The 18,969-nt window shown below is 34.8% G+C and overlaps 1 protein-coding gene across 2 annotated transcripts in view; it reads left to right on the forward strand.

Moving 5' to 3' along the window:
- LOC103695574 (phosphatidylinositol 4-kinase alpha 1) overlaps positions 1 to 18,969 on the forward strand; it is a 41,255-nt gene that overhangs the window by 19,915 nt on the left and 2,371 nt on the right. For both annotated transcript variants that reach the window (XM_008776941.4, XM_008776950.4), the window contains 11 exons: positions 359 to 573; positions 3,178 to 3,361; positions 3,504 to 3,640; positions 3,754 to 3,907; positions 6,259 to 6,525; positions 6,725 to 6,802; positions 9,602 to 9,649; positions 11,500 to 11,672; positions 11,798 to 11,993; positions 17,462 to 17,602; positions 18,741 to 18,949. In XM_008776941.4, coding sequence (XP_008775163.2) covers positions 359 to 573; positions 3,178 to 3,361; positions 3,504 to 3,640; positions 3,754 to 3,907; positions 6,259 to 6,525; positions 6,725 to 6,802; positions 9,602 to 9,649; positions 11,500 to 11,672; positions 11,798 to 11,993; positions 17,462 to 17,602; positions 18,741 to 18,949 — 1,802 coding nt within the window. The remainder of the gene's footprint in view (positions 1 to 358; positions 574 to 3,177; positions 3,362 to 3,503; positions 3,641 to 3,753; positions 3,908 to 6,258; positions 6,526 to 6,724; positions 6,803 to 9,601; positions 9,650 to 11,499; positions 11,673 to 11,797; positions 11,994 to 17,461; positions 17,603 to 18,740; positions 18,950 to 18,969) is intronic.

The raw sequence follows: 18,969 nt of genomic DNA on the forward strand, positions 1-18,969 counted from the left end.
TCAAGATGCATACCTGATATTTTTAAGCAATTCTTGTATAGATTTGTATAAACAAGTCTGATGCTCGCACATTTTATGTTATTACCTACCTTGGCTCTTTGTGATGTTTAGAACAGTTCTTATATCCCTGTTTTCAGTTGTGTGTAAGGGAGTATGCTTGTCAGTGATTAGTCTTCAATACATTCATCCCTTGCATCATGACATTGTTCTGCAAGATGCCTGCAGAGATCCCAGTTTGTTTATTTTTTCCCTTTTGCATATATTCATTTTTCTATTATTTTGGGATTCTTGCCACGCTCATGGATTCCATAATCACTTTTACTGTACTTGCTAAATTATTGGATCTTGTTGCTGACAGGTAGTTCGACATGATAGTATTGAGCAACTTTTACTTCTAGGTCGAATGTTGCAAGGAACCATGAAATCCCCTTTGCATTTTTCTCACCATCCTGCTGCTGCTGGCACTTTTTTCACTGCAATGCTCCTTGGCCTGAAGTTCTGCTCATGCCAATTGCAGAGTAATTTGCAGAACAGTAGAATGGGGCTCCAACTGTTGGAGGACAGGGTTTATCGGTGAATACTTCCTTTAGTATCTCTCTTTCTCTCTATCTGTCTCTCTCTCTTTTTGTAAATGACTCCAATACTTCATGTTTTTCTGCGAATTGTGATGTCTAACCTTTTGCTTTGAGAATAGTACTTGCTCAGATGACCTGAGGGTTACCTCAGTGGTCATACGCTTCCGGTTAAAAACCTGATGTTCTAGGTTCGAATCTTGAGTGATGTATCCTCAAGATATCGACCCTGATAACAATTGTACAGGTGGAACTTCCTGCTATTACACACACAGATGCATACACATGTATATAAGAGAATGGTAATTGCTCATGATCAATTTTATTGTGCCATCTACTTCTCATTTCTTGATGCATACTCATTGAAAATGGGATTGGCAAATAATTGTGGTATGAGTTAGAACTCTGATGGTGATTTTAAAAAGACTAGAGCTGCATTAGTATGATATGGAGGAGCAGTCAAGGGCTTGACTATTAAGATGATGCTGCATATCCGGACAGGTTGGGAAATATGGATTATGTTGATATAGGGTATTTATATTGATGGAAATTTGAAACTTTGGTGTTATGTCTAGAAAGGGTTGAAACCTTGAGCAGTTGAGAAATGTTAAGTGCGATTGCTCATCATCTGTTAATAAAGGGGCAATAACATGACATACACATGTTAAAGTGATTCTATCATCACCACAATGTTATACATACACATACTTGTCATATAACCATGTTCCTATGTCCTTATTACGCTGCCTCGTGCGAATAAAAGATGCTGCTCTGTTTCCAAAGCTATGCAGACTGGAAATCTGAATCAATCGATTTACAAAAGTTTAGGAATATATATTGATTAGCAAATACAAAGTAATAAAATTCATCTTCTAGGGTGCTTGCCTTTTTTAAGTGAATATTATGGCTGCATTCTATAAACTTTATGACAAGTGGATTCCAAGAAAATAAGAAAACCTTTCATCAAATTTCTTCTGATTTAATAGAATGGGGTAGCTATAAATAATCCTTGTCTAAGAGGGGGCTGAAAGTATTATGATGCAGCTGCTTGAGTGAGATCACTCTGAGGTTATGGCACTTCAAGTTGAAAGCTCTAGATATTTGGTTCCAAAACAGAAAGAGAGGATACATATGAAAAGCTTCTCTAACATTGATGTGAATATTGTAATCTTTGGACACCTGAAAGTTAAATTTTGAAGGCCTAATAAGTATCAACTACATTTAGATAATTGATAATAACTGTGAGAATAGTTGCGTTGCCATTAAAAGCACTGTTGTTCAGTTATTATGATTCACGATATCTGGATCAAAATGGCCCTAAACAATCTGGATCTGATTTTTGGATTAAGATTATTTTAGAATCACAAGATTTAGATGCATAGGATGGAGTAGTACATTCTTTTGGATCACAGGATCCATTTTAATTATGTTATTTACATATTAAATCGTGTAAGTCCATTTTCTATATTTTCTTTAACTATGTGGTTCTTAAATTACTTATCACTATTAAATCTCACATAGTATAATTAGCAACACTTATTGGTGTTCATAGAGTTTTGTATTTTTACAGCCACATGTTGAAGTTTGTCCTTGTTTATTTTAAAGGCATTCTACACAAGAGGAGAATTAAATTGATAGACAGTATATAAACTCTTGAATAACTAGACAGAACATTTATTTCATTTGAAACACTATATATAAGCCTACATTTGTGAAAACTAGACTTGTGTATATGCTTTTTATTCTCCATTCATCCTCTTTATATTGACTCATATTTCAATTTTGCACATTTCTTTTGTATTTAGGAAGTGCTGAAAGCAATAAGAAAAAAGTCTTATAATCCAATGATTTGATTCATGATCCTGTCCGATCTAGCTCCCTCTACGAGTTACAACTCAATCCCGATCTTAACAACATTTGTTAAAAGTAGTAATAGTGATAAATGATTTTGAACAGCATGTGCTCCACTTGCTTTTTCTTTTGTCTTTTTCATTTTTCTCTTCCATATTTTCAGATAGGAAAATGTGCTGAATAATTCTGGAAAATTGTGTGATGTTCAAGGTTGCATGGAGGATCACTAAATTTTAATAAATAGTCCATATGCTGTAATGGATGCTTGTTGTTTGTCATGCTCTACCTTTATTACTTTTGCTCGATGATAGCAATCTTTTTCTCACATGGCTCTGCTTCCAAAAGATCTGTAGATGATATAGTTGGTTTGCTGTAGCTAGTCTGCTTTGTTTCATATTTCCTCGGTCCTTGTTTAACTGATCAAAAGCACGGTCAGGCTTAAGTTCTGTTTCTTCTCCAGTACCTCATTTGATGAGAAACGTACACTCTTGGCTTTTTAATAAATTTGTTTTTCTGTTCCAAACATGTTTAGGTTTCACTCACGGTTCATGATTTAATGTGAAATTTTTGTGTAAGGTTTTGTCAGAGAATTTCAAAGGCATCCTGATCCCAGCTTACTATTACTTTTTTTCTGACGATATGCTAGCTCACTGATTATTTTATTTTATGTAAATGATATATTTGAAGAAAGATCAGAATACTTTTAACTCACGTGTGCGTAATGCGGTTGGCATTTTTTTTTCTATTCTCACAGTGCTTCCTTGGGGTGGTTTGCTTATGCACCTGAGTGGTATGAAACAAAAAGCAAGAGTTTTGCCCAAAGTGAAGCTCATTCTGTTTCATTATTTGTTCATCATCTTTTAAATGAGCGAGTGGATGCTGTTCCAACTGATTCATCTTTAAAAGGACGAGGGCGTGAAAGTGAATTGAGTAGCATGGTTTGTATGATTTAAGGCACACTCTTTCCTTTTGTTTCACACTATGTTTCTTCTCCACTCTCAAAACATTTGGCACATATTGTTCTGAATATATACTTTGCTTCATCTCCTTTTTTGTTGCAATTATGCGCATGTCCTGTAGACGGATCTGTATCATCCTGTTTGGGGCCAGGTGGATAACTATGCTATTGGACGAGAGAAGAGGAAGCAGTTACTTATAATGCTTTGCCAGCATGAAGCTGATAGGCTTGAAGTCTGGGCACAACCTATTAATACAAAGTACTTAAGCAATTTACTTGTTTTTATTTTAATGTTGATTGAGTGCGGCTATGGTTCTTGCTGACTCTTGTTCAGATTTTCACCTGATGCATCATCCTTATGTCTCTCTACAGAGAAACCACATATTTTCGTACTAAAATTGGCTCAGAGAAATGGGTTGAGCATGTCAGAACTGCATTTGCTGTGGATCCTCGCATTGCTTTCTCCCTGACTTTGCGGTTCCCTACAAATTCATCCGTGACAATGGAAGCAACTCAGTTGGTTCATGTATGTTTTTTCAACATTCTAGCATCAGCTTGTTTTTGAGAATTTGACTGAAGTGTTTTTTCTACTTGTTTCTTATTGGCTATGTAACTGCTAATAAATGTGATTACATATTCATATATAAAGTCATGATCTGGAATTAACTCTACATTTACTGTGATAATGTGGAAAAGCTTATCCTTTATGGCAGGAATAAATATACTCTACCCCAAGGTCCGTCAAATCGGTACCGGTATCCGTACCTGTTGGCGCCCGGTACGGTTCGGTAGACCGGCACACCCTAATTTTATTTTGGAGTTCTCAAAAAAATTTAATTAGTAATCACTCTTTTTGAACTTTTTCTCTGAATTTAAGTCTAATTTATTTTTTTTTGATATTTTCTTGATGTTTTTTGATGTTCTATGATCCCGGTTTAACCTAGATGATGTATCTTATTACTTTAAAATGATACAAATCATAAAATGAACAATATAAAATATTCTCAAAGCAAGTAGTGACGTGAAAATTAAAAAATAATACAATCAATTACATACTTTTAAAGTCCAACATACACACCAATATCTAAAATCGGATCAAGTGGCGATGCCTCTCATAGATATCCGGATCATCAGTATAATTAGGAGGCACATCAACCCGCCCCTCTAACCAAGCAGCGTTATAGTCTTGTACGTTCATTCCATAAGGAACACGTGCCAGGTTATAAGCACTCTTGGATCTCTCGCTGAAGCTCTGATTTTGAGAGGTGTCCTCTGGCTGATAATAGGGCTGTGGAGGGGCCAATCCGAATATGCCGGCAGTAAAATTTGACCCGTAAAATTCTTTGTGCTACATAGGGTAGTAGCCACCAAAAACTATATTTATCCTTTTTTTAATCCAAAAATATATTTTTAATTTTTAAAAATTATATATAATTTAGAAATTAAAAACTTTTATGTCAGCGTGTACATCGTCCATAGATCTACAACCTATAAAAAATCATGCTCAAATAAAAAATTTTTGGCATAATCTTTTCTTATTTTATAATTTTTGAGCTATTTTTTCAAGCCTCCCTAAAAAAAGAAAAAAAAGAAGATAGAAAAGAGGAAGTACACTTTATTTAGCCTTGGATCTTCCTTCTGATAGTCTGAATTGGTGTTGTTTGTGGATTTTTTGGAAAGGAGAAGTGCCTTCGGGCTTTCAAATTATGTTGGAAAGGTTTTCTCGAGCCTTCCCAATGCCACCTGATGCCTTTAAAAGAAATCAGGTGGCAGGTGGCCCATACCCAACACGGTTCGAAACCGGGTTGACTCGGTGGAACTGACTGGTTCGCACCGAGTCAGCACCAAACTGGCCAGTTCCGGCCGGTAGGGGCCGGAACCGAATATTCTTAACGAGCCGATTTGATTTCGCACCGGGTTGGTTCGGTACTGCCTGAACCGGGCGGTCTGGCCCGGTTCGGAGACCTTGCTCTGCCCTGTTTCTTCACCATCTATAATCATTGCTCAATTCATAGGTATTTGAAGTAGACCCTTGTACTTTAGATATGTGGTTTCAAATATCTCCTTTGTTACATCTATGCATGGACAATGTGACTCAAGCTTATTGTCTATTTTAGATATAATTCTATTTTTTTGTAAATTGTATCTAGAGTGGCAAACAAGGATCATCAATAATTCGTTACTCTTGAATAATACCACATAAGACACACTACTATTATTGAAAAAAAAAAGTTTATGAGATATGAAGTTTTATGCTCCAAACCAATATATGAAAGATTTTTATGGATAATGCCATGTGTTATTTCCTTACGTGTGTAATATTGATTGTAATTTTACTTTGTATTACTTTGAAGAAAATCATATGACTGCTCAAGCACACAAAATCTTAGGAGAAATGGCATTACACTGGGAGAAAAAATTATTTACCCAATGCTGATGTGTGAATTACTGCTGCAGTATATCGTCATACCATTGCTCTCACCTTGAAAAGTTGAGGTTATGACAGTTCTTTTGCATAGAACTTATATTCTGTCAGGACTATGCTTGTCCATGATGTTAACACTGCATCGAAGATTTTCCTTTGCATGGTTTGAGAAAATATGTTTGTTCTTTCCCTTATTTTGCCCATTGGCACTATAGCTTTTAGTTTTTACTTTAACCATGGTAACAAATTTTCCTGTTCCTTTTTTTTTTTTTAGAATTTTTGTTTTTACATAACCAATTTCACCTTGATTAGATGGTCCTTGCTATTTTCTTTTTGTTTGTTATTGTTGCTCTGTGATTTTTACTATACTGTGTATGATAGTTTTAGGCTGGCTGTATATGTTCCATTATACCTTTTTTTGTCTGTGACTGAGAATGTTATGTCCATCGCAGAAACACATATTAGAGATTCGCAACATACCAGAAGCATTACCTTTCTTTGTTACCCCAAAGGCAGTGGAAGAAAACTCAGTATTGTTGCAGCAATTACCACATTGGGCTTCTTGTTCCATCACTCAGGCCCTCGAATTCCTAACTCCTCCATTCAAGGGCCATCTGCGTGTCATGGCCTATGTTCTTAGAGTTTTGGAGTCTTATCCACCTGATCATGTGACATTTTTTATGCCACAGTTAGTACAGGCTCTTCGATATGATGAAGGGGTGAGTTTTTTCACATGAAGATATACTTTTGCTTGTGTTGTTTGACCTTTACCATGTTTCTAATACAAATATAAATAATTACCTAAAAGCCTTATCTTTTGGGGGCTGGCTTATTTTATCATAACCAAATCATTTAATAATTTTTTCGCCTTTGTTTGTGCGTTGTTTCTAAATTTGTTGATTCTTTGCAATTCTGTAGAAATTAGTGGAAGGATACTTGCTTGGAGCTGCTCGAAGAAGTAACATATTTGCTCATATTTTGATATGGCATCTTCAGGTATGGATTTTTGATCTGTGTGCATGATTTGATGCCTTTGAATTCTGTTTTTGGAAAAAAGTGCATCCGTCCTACTGAGAGAAGTTTGCTATATGTTTGCCTATGTTTGTGTGTGTCTTTCAAGTTAGGTATTCACTTTGTCGACTGATCATAGACATAGCTTAACCATCAGATCAAGCCATGTTCCAATTATTCGAGGTTTTCTTTGTGTATGCTTATTCATCAATTATTCTGATTTAGGGCAACCTCTCATGTTATTGCATGCTGGTCCATGTCTTTTCTCACAACTTCCATCTATATTAGGTTATGTCCCCCCCTCTTGCTAAATCCTTAAACACAGAATAGACTACCTCTACTTAACTGAAGCCTCCTAGGATCTTCATTGTACTTGTTTGTACCATCTTGATATGTTCTCCATCACTGTATCTTTAATTTTGGTTACTGCTGCAGCTTCTCTTTTATACTTACTCATAACTTTATCCTTTCTGATACCTAACACCAATTTATCTTAACATTCTCTTTCTTTTTTATTGCCTTTAATTTTTCTTGGCTCCTCTGAATTGTGCACTATTTAAGGCAGCGCACAACTTCCTAGGCCTTTAATTATATTATCCTTGAAGTCATTAAAGATATGTATCAAACACATAACACTCTAGAAGCACCTCTCCATTTCATCCATCCAGATCTATTTGTATTTCATATCTTTGTCTAATGATCCATTCGTTTGGATGAAGATCCTATATTGTGAAAGCAATCATTTTGTAGTATCTCTGTTCATCAATCTCTATTAAACTCTCAACTTCATTTGTAATTCTCCTAAAATTGCATTCTATACAACCTCTTTTTAAAGCTAATTTTTAAGCCCTTTTGTCTAATGCATTCTTCTACAAATCAATATAGTTTTTATTATGTAAGGTTGTCCTTTTCTCATCAATCAGTAGTATTATTCACAAAATAAACCATCGTCTTGAATATTAGTAGTAAATTCATTTGTGTTTAGTGTAAAAACACAAGGACCTAACCTTGATCCTTGGCATAAGCGATTATGACATATATTGCACCGCAATTATTCCTAATCCCTGTCACCACTCCGTTATTCTTGTGCTTAATAATTTCAGTATATTGCTTATGCACACCTTTCCATTTTAGACCCTCATTTTCTATCATTATTAGGACTAGTATCATAAGTTTTCCCTAGGTTTAAAAAGACTAACTGTATTCTCTCTCTCTCTCTCTCTGTTCTTTTGTCAATTGCATCAGTTAGAAGATAACCTCCATTGTTGACCTTGTGTAAAACCAAATTAATTCCTTAAAATTGTTATCGGTTTTCTTAATCTTTGTTCTATTGCCCTTATTCGTAACTTTAGAGTGGCTAATAACTTTAACTACATGACAGTTAGAGTGGTTTTATATAAGAGTACCGTAATACATGTCTAGTCATTTTGCATTAATAATCTAACACAACTTAAAAAAGTGCCTCTATGTACTAGAGCCTCCTCAAATATTCATTGAACTTACCAATACTATCTCAACTTAAAAAAGTGCCTCTATGCAATAAATGTCCATCACTTTGTCCTTAATTTATGCAAACACTACAACTCCCTTAAAATACTCATTCTTCAATCCTTTCTTTTTAGTTTTACCACACATCCATCTTTACATTCTCAATTTTGTTACATTTAGCTTGTTTTCTTGAACCCTTTTTATTCCTCAACGTTCTGGTCCGTAAAACATTACATGCATTATTGTTACTATATAAAATCTGCTCTGAATCCCCTAGGATATGAGCTGACCAGATCACACCCCGAGGCACCTCTCCACTTCATTCAATAATCTCTATGTCCAGTACATATATCTTCATTTACATCTCTGTTACTTTTGTATGATAGATCTCAAATAATGAAACCGGTCATTTTTGTGGTATCTCTTGTTTATCAATCTTAATTGAGACCTCATCTTTGTCTCCCTTTTATGCTAAATTTACACTCCATATACTCTGTGGGTTCGTTTGGTTGGGGTATGACAAATTATTGGGTAATCTGACGATTCCTGGGAATCGTTGATATGAGAAAATGATTGCATGGGAAATAATGTTTACCATGTTTGGATGGTGAGGGAAAACAAATATCACCTCCTAGTGGTATTTGTATACCTTCTCTCTCAAAAAAATAGATATGGGGCCCACCATTTATTTTATCATCTCTCCTATCTACTTTTCATACCAAACATGGTGATCTAACATAGAATTTATTTTATCATGCCAGATTATCCCCAATCAAATGGATCCTATATCGTATTTCATTTGCTTTAAAGCTTTTTTTGATAAATCCAATCAGTTACTTAATCAGCTTTTTTCATTAACAAATTCCATATTGTCTGCAAATAACATGCACCATGGTGCATCTTCATAAATATTAGTAGTAAGTTAATCTATACATAGCATAAAAATATATGGGCTTAGTGCTGATCTGATGCAAGCCTACGAGTGAAAATATATATCGAAAACCAGACAACTTCTTAATTATATATTTTTTTTAATATTCTCTTTGGTGGGATTCATATTTAGCACTTTTTGGAAAAAAATTTCTCATCTATCTTGAATCTCCTCATTTTTCACTAAAGTTTATGTTTCGTGCGTTAAATTTGAAGTATCTCTAGATTTCTACTCAATTAGTTTGGGTAATCATTAAATTCCATTAACAAATATAGCTTAAATAAATATATCCGCTAAAATGTTAGTCGTACTTTCAATTTCCTTTTTGCATGTTTTAATGCTGGTTTGCAAATTCTGAATGGTAGGGTGAGTCTTGTGCTGAGGAATCTGGAAAGGATGTTGGTGCTGCAAAGGTACATGATTTTCCTCTAATATGAAAGTTCATTAAACTTGGGGATATGTTAGTTCTGTTATGCTTTGAAAAGGTGTTTCTATGTTTTAGCTGCCTCCTAGGTTATACACATTCTGACAGTTACTAATTCATTGCCACTGTTTTGGTAAAATTGTACCACATAAAAACTGAAATGGTATCTCTAGCATTAATTCTGGTGTATTTAAAAATCTTTTTACATATCTTTAATGTATTTAAAATTTTACGACAACACATCTCATTTATATAAGACAGAATTTTTTTCTTTTATTCTTTATATTATTCAGTGACAGTTGCATGGGTGAGGATGAAGTACTAGTTCAAACACCATTATGTGCTTCCCACCCTCAAGGAATGCCAATGAAGGAGGGGAAAATTATGTAGAAGAAAAACTTTGAAAGAAAAAGTTCACTAAGAAAGCAGTCATCCCCTCTGTGAGACATCTATTTACAGGCATAGGCATGGAACACATCTCCATGTCTGTGCGTGCACTCAATATTAGAAGATAAATTTCTAGTTCTTTTTTTGGGTAACAAATTCCTGGTTATTTCCCTGTATCCAAACAAATGCACAAGAGAGTAAAAGACTGTTGAGAACTAAAAACAACAAACTGATACACCAGAAGACATTGCAAAAAATTAGTAGACTGAAATTTTCATCTACCCACCAAAGATGACTGTTGGAATTTGGAAAAAATTGCTCTGAAATACAGAAGTCCACTCCATAGTTTTTCTCTTGGCTTTTTTGTATAAAAAAAATGACCAATTGATGGATTTTAGCCCATTCAAGTAGAGAGATCTGTTGTCATCAAGGAACTGAATAGTGACACACCTCTTGCCAATATCAGTTGGGGTGTGTTTGGATGTACAATCGGATTTTGGTATTTCATGATTTTATATGCTTTTGAAATTACAAACATGGTTCTATAGTACCATTTTTTGGTTGCATAATGAAGTCTATTGGAACCCCTAAATAATCAATTGAAATTTTCAAATTCACACTATTGATCATCTTACATTTTTCTTCCAAAACTTTTCTTTTTAACAACTAAACACCATCTAAAAAATATTGAGTTATTGACATTTAGAATTCAACAATTTAAAATTCAGAAAGAAAAATATCCTAATTTTGATATTAAAAACATCCAAACATAGCCTTATTATGTTTTGCGGTTTTTTTTTCCACTGCAAATTTACAGTAGACATTATGCTGACTGAGTTTCAATATTTTTCATGTTCAACATCTGATTTCTAGAAGGTTTGCACTAATTTAGGTTTGATTAGAAATTTTCTGTTCTTTAACTTTAGTTGCGTTAGTATTCTAGTTGCCCTGATCTGCAGCCTTGCTTGTAATTAGATCTCAGAGGCTAAAGCCTACATTCTATTTTAAATTCTGTTCCTGTAAGTTCAGCTGATCTATTTTGCTACTTCTCTTGAGTCATCATTGCTTGGTTGCTTGGCAGCTCTTGTGAGTCTGAAGCTGCTTGATCTAGACATATTTACAACTACCGTAGGTTGTCAGTTAGAAAGTGAAACTTTGATTTCTATGTCATATGCTTTTTAATTATTTTTTCTGGATCCTGCTTCATATAACACAAAATTTGCCCATGGTGCTCTCTTACTGTGCAAAGGGAAATGGTTTAGTGGCTGTTAGCCAAAATTCATGTGCTCAAATTATTAACGTTGTTTGATTAACTTACAAAAGAACATGTAGAAGTTACATTTGGATGCACTTATGGCTATTTTGTTGCCACTTTCTACTTTTGTAAATAAAATCAGTTCTTTTTACCAAACATGCCTCCTAAGTGACCTCATTCTTATTTTTTTCTTCCAGTGCAATTCCTTTCAAACAATGCTTCCTCGTGTTAGACAGAGAATTATTGAGAGTTTCAGTTCAGAAGCCCTTGACTTGTTTGATAGAGAATTTGACTTTTTTGACAAGGTCACATCTATTTCTGGTGTTCTATTTCCCCTACCTAAAGAAGAGCGCAGAGCGGGTATTAGAAGGTATTCCTTGTTCAAATAATTTCTTAAGCTTCTGTTGTTTCTCTATCTCTTGGGCAAGTTCAATGGGATGACACTTTCTGGTTAAGATTTGGTTTAAGTTGGTTAAATTTGATATTTATGTGTAGGGAGCTGGAGAAAATTAGTGTGGAGGGTGAGGACCTTTATCTACCTACTGCTCCCAACAAACTTGTTCGAGGCATTCAAGTGGACAGTGGGATTCCCCTTCAATCGGCAGCAAAAGTGCCTATAATGATTACATTTAACGTGGTGGAAAGGGATGGAGATCCTGGTGATGTAAAGCCAATAGGTTGTATATTTAAGGTGAGCTGCTTTCCTGTATTGTATTCCAGGCTTGCAGCTGGATAAGCTCATTTTTTAAAATTTCTGCATTTGAGCTGTAGAATTTGCTTTTAGTTCAAATTCTTTGCTCCAACGCCATCCTTGATACTAATTAATACATTTGCTTTTTGCCTTACATTTAAAGCAAATTAAGTTTGTTTTGCATGTGAAATAAAGCTGCCAAACTGATACACAAATTGATTCGTGAGTCTGTTCCACCTATAAGATCTGTTTGCACCAAGTTTGTCGTATTGGTGCGTACCATCCTGTATAGGGTATATTGTATCACACCAGTACCTTACCAAGACTTGTTATAGGGGCATACCAAGTCTCGGTATGCCGAACCGACCTCCTTATTGGGGATACCGAGACTGAATCAGCATGGTACTTGTACAGGGCCCGTACCGAGATGGTGAACCTTGGTTTATACTATTTGATATTTATATTAATAATAGTGAAGCTTTGACTGTTCGTGGTACTTTTGTGTAGAAATCTTTTAAAGAAAAGTATTTTTTATAGAAATCGAATATTTAAGTTGGAATATACTGTCAGTCAGTTGCATCTCTAGCATCTTTTATGAAGGTGCTGCCTCAAAAAAAAAAAAAAAGCTTTTGTGGTGGGGCACCACAAGGTCTGTTATCCAATAATTGACTTGGTGTAGGGTCTATCCTGTATACCAGCAAGTCAGTGACATTCCAGATAATCCCTGCCACCAGAACTCAATGTCCAAAGAAACTATTATTTTTTTCAACATTTGCTAGAGATTCACATTGCAGATAATGAGTTTTTGATACCACTCAACCTCTTTAAGCACAATTGTCTTTGACGCTGACCAACTTGTACATGTCTAAAGGTGAAAAACTTCAAATGTAAAGGATATCTAGCTATAAAGCCGCTCAAACAAATATACTGGGTTCTGCTTGCATGTGAAATTATCTGAAATGTAAGAGATTCTATGGCAATTCGCATGGCCTTCATTTAAATTGCAAAAAAACTGCATGATGTTTGCAACATGCATATTCCTTAGAGATTTGGTAAGTGACAAATGTTTATGTCCTCATTTTTCACCGCTAATAATATTTACATTGTACATACTGAACAAGACTGTATTTGGAATTTTCACATAACAAATCATTGCAATGGTAACTGCTAGTGATTTCTCTTCCTGGATTTGCATTGTATACGTTCAACTCCATCTGGACGAAGCTTTGTATTGTGTAAGTCCCTGCATAGATGTTATGCCATCCATGCTAAGTTTACTTTTTTTCTTCCCTATAATAACACTCAAATTATCATGGATAACTTAAGAATATGCAGGAGAGATGATGAGAGTAATATGCTCAAGTTAGTCAACTTTTCGTTTGGAAAGTCAGAGGAAACAGTGGAGTGTGCATGTAATGTTCATTGGTTTTGGGACTGATTCATAAATGGTAGAGGGGTCAGATCTAATGGGATCATGGAACAAGTTGCAGATCTTGATATTGTTTCATATTTCTTTGAAAAAATTTTAGAACATAAAGGAATATGGAAATTGCCAAGTCAATTGTAAAGCAGATGAATGAAGATTAAGAAGCCATACATATGAGAAGCCTAGTTTCCTCAATCTTAAACCCTCAATATAGTGTGACTGATAAATATTATGTCTTGTTATTCAATATATTTCTATACTAGCTTAATTACACTTTTAGGTCGAATATATATATGAATTTCTGCCTCTTGCCTTTTACGCTGTGAAATTCATATCATTTTCTTTAGAAATGAAAAATATTAGCATGCTTGCTGATTTTAATGTGCTCAACGTTTATCGGTGACAAATAAATAAATACTTAGAAAAGCCAAATGGTGAAGTAATTATTTTCACATGCTGAATAACATGATCAAATTGGATTTTGTCTTTACAGTATGGATGTAGGTCTTATGATCCTAATGGATCTTGATCCAAGGATGATATTAGATTGTTTAGGCCCTTAAGAGTCATTTTTATTTGGATCATGAGATTTGGATTGTAGATCATAGCATCTTAACAACAATGTGTATATATGCATGTTTGCATGCTCCCATATCTGCTTGTGCATGAACATGATGTGGGTGCGCGCATGTGGGTAATGCGTGCACTAGTGCATGTGGTTGTTTATGTATGCTTCTGCTAGGGGAATGGTGAAGTAAAACTTTCAAAAGATTTACTTTCTTTGCTTGATGATGTTCAAGAGCTGTTACTTGTGTTTTGAATCTTGTGGCCAAAATCAAGATATTCTTTTTCAGGTGCTGCCACACCTGTTCACCATTATCTTTTACTCACTAACTTCCATCAGAGTATCATATATTTCTAATTGTGTTAAATTTCCTTGCATAAATAATCAACAAGAGGTGAATATATCTAACCTACCATTAAGCATCATGCAGTCTGATGTAGATATGTGGGTCTCTATGGTTTAAAAGACTCATCAAGTCTGCAGAGATATGTGTAAAAAAACAAATTCATATGCGAGTTTGTTGTTTCACTTCTCTCCTATGAATATGTTGCTTAGTTTCTATTACTGAGATATTTTTGTCTAATCACTTCCACATTTGCACAATAATCCTCTACTAATTTAGCTTCATTGTGTTGTTCACGACCAGTTTTGCCGGACTGAACAGAATATGGTCTTTTGCATCTGGTAAAGCTTGTAGCCAAGTGCCTTTATCATAACCATTATCCGTTTTCTTCAGCTTATAATCATGATGAAGGCATGAGATCAGCAAGTCAAGCATAATGATAAAATGATGATTTTTCCCTTATTACTACCATTTGATTTTTTTCTGATTTATCCTGTTTGTATCTTATCTTCTATGTTTTTAGAGGCAGTTACAGTATGCAATTGGCCTGAGGAATGCTTAGTTCTTAGGCAGACAACTGGGTGGATTTTATAAAAAACTAAAATTTGAAAATGCATAGGAACAACTGTAAGTTTAGAAATTAATTGTAGAAGCAAAGGAAGGAAATGTAATTTAGAAGGCACTTTTTCATGTATACAAAAAGCTTATTTTGATATCATATGACATGTTGATTCACGAAATTACAAATTTTCCCTCCAAAGTATACAATAACAGGAGATCTTCAAAAAGGCGTTCTCAATAATTGAGGTGAGAATACAAAAATGAACCCTAGATAATGATGAAAGGTCAAATGCAAAGCGAGAAATAAACAACAATAAAAAATAATGAAACTAGTGATGAGGTATTTGGACTTTGGGCTCCAGTGAGACATACAAGGGGCTTTTACTCTGTGCAACTAATGTGCTTAATTCCCCACCTCACACCAAGAAATGGTCCAAATCTGACTTCCTATGCTGAGTAGCATTGGCAGGCTGTTCATTAGGTGGGAGGCCCAATGCATAGGGCTGACTCGGTACTTGGAATCTGAGTGAAGCAGCTAAGTGACTGCTAAGTCTAAAGTCTAGACAGCTGCCTAAGCAGTCTAGGGAGCTGCCTTTTTATCAGTGTGCGTTCGTGTGTGCTTGCTGGTCAGTTAGGCTTAAAGGAATGAATTTATCATCTCCCAGCTTCTGCATTTGTTCTGTTATTTTTGGTAGAAAATATTGAGTGTGGCCTTGCAAGTTAGGCTAGTCTGTAATTTTATAGCATTTATGACTTTTTTAAATGAGATTATCTTTTTCATGGTGACTGCAAACATGTCCTAGGCCAAAATTTAGCAAGGGCTTTGAGGTGTTGTCCTACTATCTAGGCTGATTGTTTCAACATGTACTTGTAGGATTCTTTGAAAATTGATATCGTATACGACCCTATCCCACCCATTCTGGTGACAATTTTTATGATTCCCAGTGAAATCCTCTAGCTAATTGTCATTGGCAGGTGAGTGTGGCCTCAAAAAATGAAGGTGCATGTTACCATTCTTAGATCCTTTTTTACTCAATTAATTGTTCATCTATATGCCTCCCTTAATGCTGATGATTGTACGAGATACATTTTTATATATATGTTGTGAATGCTAAAATATATTTTGGCATTCTATAAGCATTTTGTAGTACATATGCCTTAAGAAATTTGTAGCTTAATCCTGACCTTAAAAGACAAAGTTACTTAATATATCATTCATTTTGTACGAGAACTTATTTAATTAAGACTTCACTGCTACAGTAACATGAAACCAACAATGCTGTGCATAACATGTGGGTAAGGCTTACGTGATTGAACTCATCTATGGATGTCATCCGTTCAGAATAGATTGTTCAATATGTGTCACATCAAACCTATACGTTTGTTAGGATGCTTGATAATTTGTAAATGAATGTTTTTGTTTCTTGACTTGTTGTTCCCAATCCAGATCCCACACTGTTCTTGCTATTGCAACTTGGGTTTTATCGCTGGAAATTCTCCTTATTCAACTAAGTATTTTCGTGGTTTTTATACTTGTCTCTTTCAAACATAAACTTTCCAAATCTACATTTATTTTCATCTTTTCTTCGGATTTAGTTAAACCAAATCATTGCGTTTGAGCTAATTGAATCCATATCGACTTGATGTTGAGAAAATACTATTCCTTTTGGCTGCATTTGGTCCGGGAATAAGAAAAATGGGAATAGTAGAAGTTATGTCTATGAGTATGGTTATACCATGAGTTATGTCAGTTTCTGTTTGGCTTCACTTCAGAATAGCAAAGGGCACCTTTTTTGGAATGACTTTTAAATCATGACTTTCTTGTCTATAACAAGAAAGAAGTGGGCATAGAAAAAAGGGTGACTTCATACCAAGAAATAGCTCATGATGGTTCTCCCTTGGAATAGTTATTCATAGAAGTTTGACCGGAATAACTATTCCCTGGTTATGCATTCTTCTGAAATGCTGTTTGCAGGCATAAAACTTATTTGAAGCCTTAATATGCCTGCTTTATGCCTGAACCAAAATGCAGCCTTAGATGATAATCATGGGTTAGACTATCTTGGGATTTTGGCGCTATGAACTCTTCCACTTTAAATTATTAATAGTGCAAGTTTCTTATTGAACATGTTAAAGTTCACCTATTGTTGATGAACTTTAACATACTGAACTTTGAATGTTGGGTCAGAATATCTGGCTGTTTTCATTCTGCACTGTCACAAAAATCTCAGAACCTACTGAAATGTTTTTTTTATACTTTTCTTGGTACATTTTTTGTAGTTGTGCACTTATAGTGTGAATCCATGTGTGATTTTGTCCTGTGATTCTTTGTTCAAATATAAATCCAGACAACAGAACCATGTAGACTAGCTAAAAGTCAGGAATCTAAGAAATCTGAGGCCAAGAAGTTTGAAAGATGAAGGTTTCATGGAGTGTGTAAATCTTAATTCAGGAACTTGAAAGGTCGACTTATCATTCATACATACATACATACATACATAATTGCCTCTGTTAGCACTATTAATGTTCATCCCCTAATACTGATACAATAATATGTATTCTTGCTATAACAGGTTGGAGATGATTGTCGACAAGATGTTCTTGCACTTCAAGTGATAGCTCTCCTCAGGGACATATTTGAAGCTGTTGGATTGAATCTTTATTTATATCCTTATGGTGTTTTACCAACTGGACATGAGAGAGGCATAATTGAGGTGGATCCCTTAGCATATCTTTATGATGATCATAATTCATTTATAGGTTTTTTATAATTTTTTAATGTTTAGTTCTTTAACAGTTTAACCTCTCTAATAATTATTTGCCTTTTTAAGGAGCTTTAAGTTGATCTCTATGAATATTTTTGTGTGTATATGCTTGACAGTACCACCTTACCGAGGGTCAGTATCCTACCAATTTGTACCCAAATTCCATGAGGCTTATTATCCTCTTTTTAAAATTTTCATCCAGGGGATTTTAAGCATATCCATTCTTTTATGATGTTCCTTCACTGTTCATAATAACTATTCACATTTGTGAATCCTCTGTCTTACATATCTGGGCCTCTATTTGCCTTAATAACTGGATAGTCCCCTTTTTATGATACCTGTATATGTTGTTTTTCCAGTTATCAGAACCATATGCCAGTTCGCTCTTTTATAATAATCAATTGGCTAAGTTAGCACATGGGCCTTGATGACTTTCTATATAAAGCCAAATTGTTTCTGTGACATGAACCTTGCTTGTGTTAGTCTTTTTTCTACTTGATCTTCAAAACTATCATGATTTAGCTCATTTTCTTTTCAAATTCCATTAAGATGGTTGCAGTTTGTAGATCACCTCATTTTCATAATTTTCTATGCCAATACTTGCCTCCAGTCTTTGCTGTGTTGTTATTTTCAAAACTGCTTTTCATCAAATAGTCATTCAAAGCTAATTAGATTTTTGTGTAGTTCTCCATATTTATATTAGTCACTTGGTTCAACCGTCTCCTTTGTCTATTGAATTTGGAAATACATGGTCCTTTCTTTTCCTAATTGCAAGTGCATTCTTTGACTACATCTGGTTGAAATTGAAAATTCCTTTGGTTTGTTGATGTGTTTTTATTTAAAACTTGCATGCATTTTTATCATGATTTCAGAATGAGAATCTTATGATGACTTGAACTGGCACTCTTAACCAATTCATTGATGGTTTTATGGGTAGATCTGCTAAGAAACAAATGTTATATAGCTGACAAAAAGAGGAGTTAACGCTTCAGTGATATTGTTTTATACAATAATTATTTACGGTTTGCAATTTTAATTCATAAAACAATTCAGTCCTGTAAATTAATTTAGTTTAGCAACACTGCAGGTTGTTCCTAATACTAGGAGCAGAAGCCAAATGGGTGAAACCACTGACGGTGGTTTGTATGAGATTTTTCAACAAGATTTTGGACCTGTAGGATCTCCCACTTTTGAAGCTGCCCGTAAAATGTTTATGACTAGCAGTGCTGGTTATGCTGTTGCTAGTCTCTTACTTCAGCCGAAGGATCGGCACAATGGCAATCTTCTTTTTGACAAGTATGTGTTGTATATTTGTG

The sequence above is a fragment of the Phoenix dactylifera genome, chromosome 8 (genome assembly GCF_009389715.1).
Source record: "Phoenix dactylifera cultivar Barhee BC4 chromosome 8, palm_55x_up_171113_PBpolish2nd_filt_p, whole genome shotgun sequence".
Lineage (NCBI taxonomy): Eukaryota > Viridiplantae > Streptophyta > Magnoliopsida > Arecales > Arecaceae > Phoenix > Phoenix dactylifera.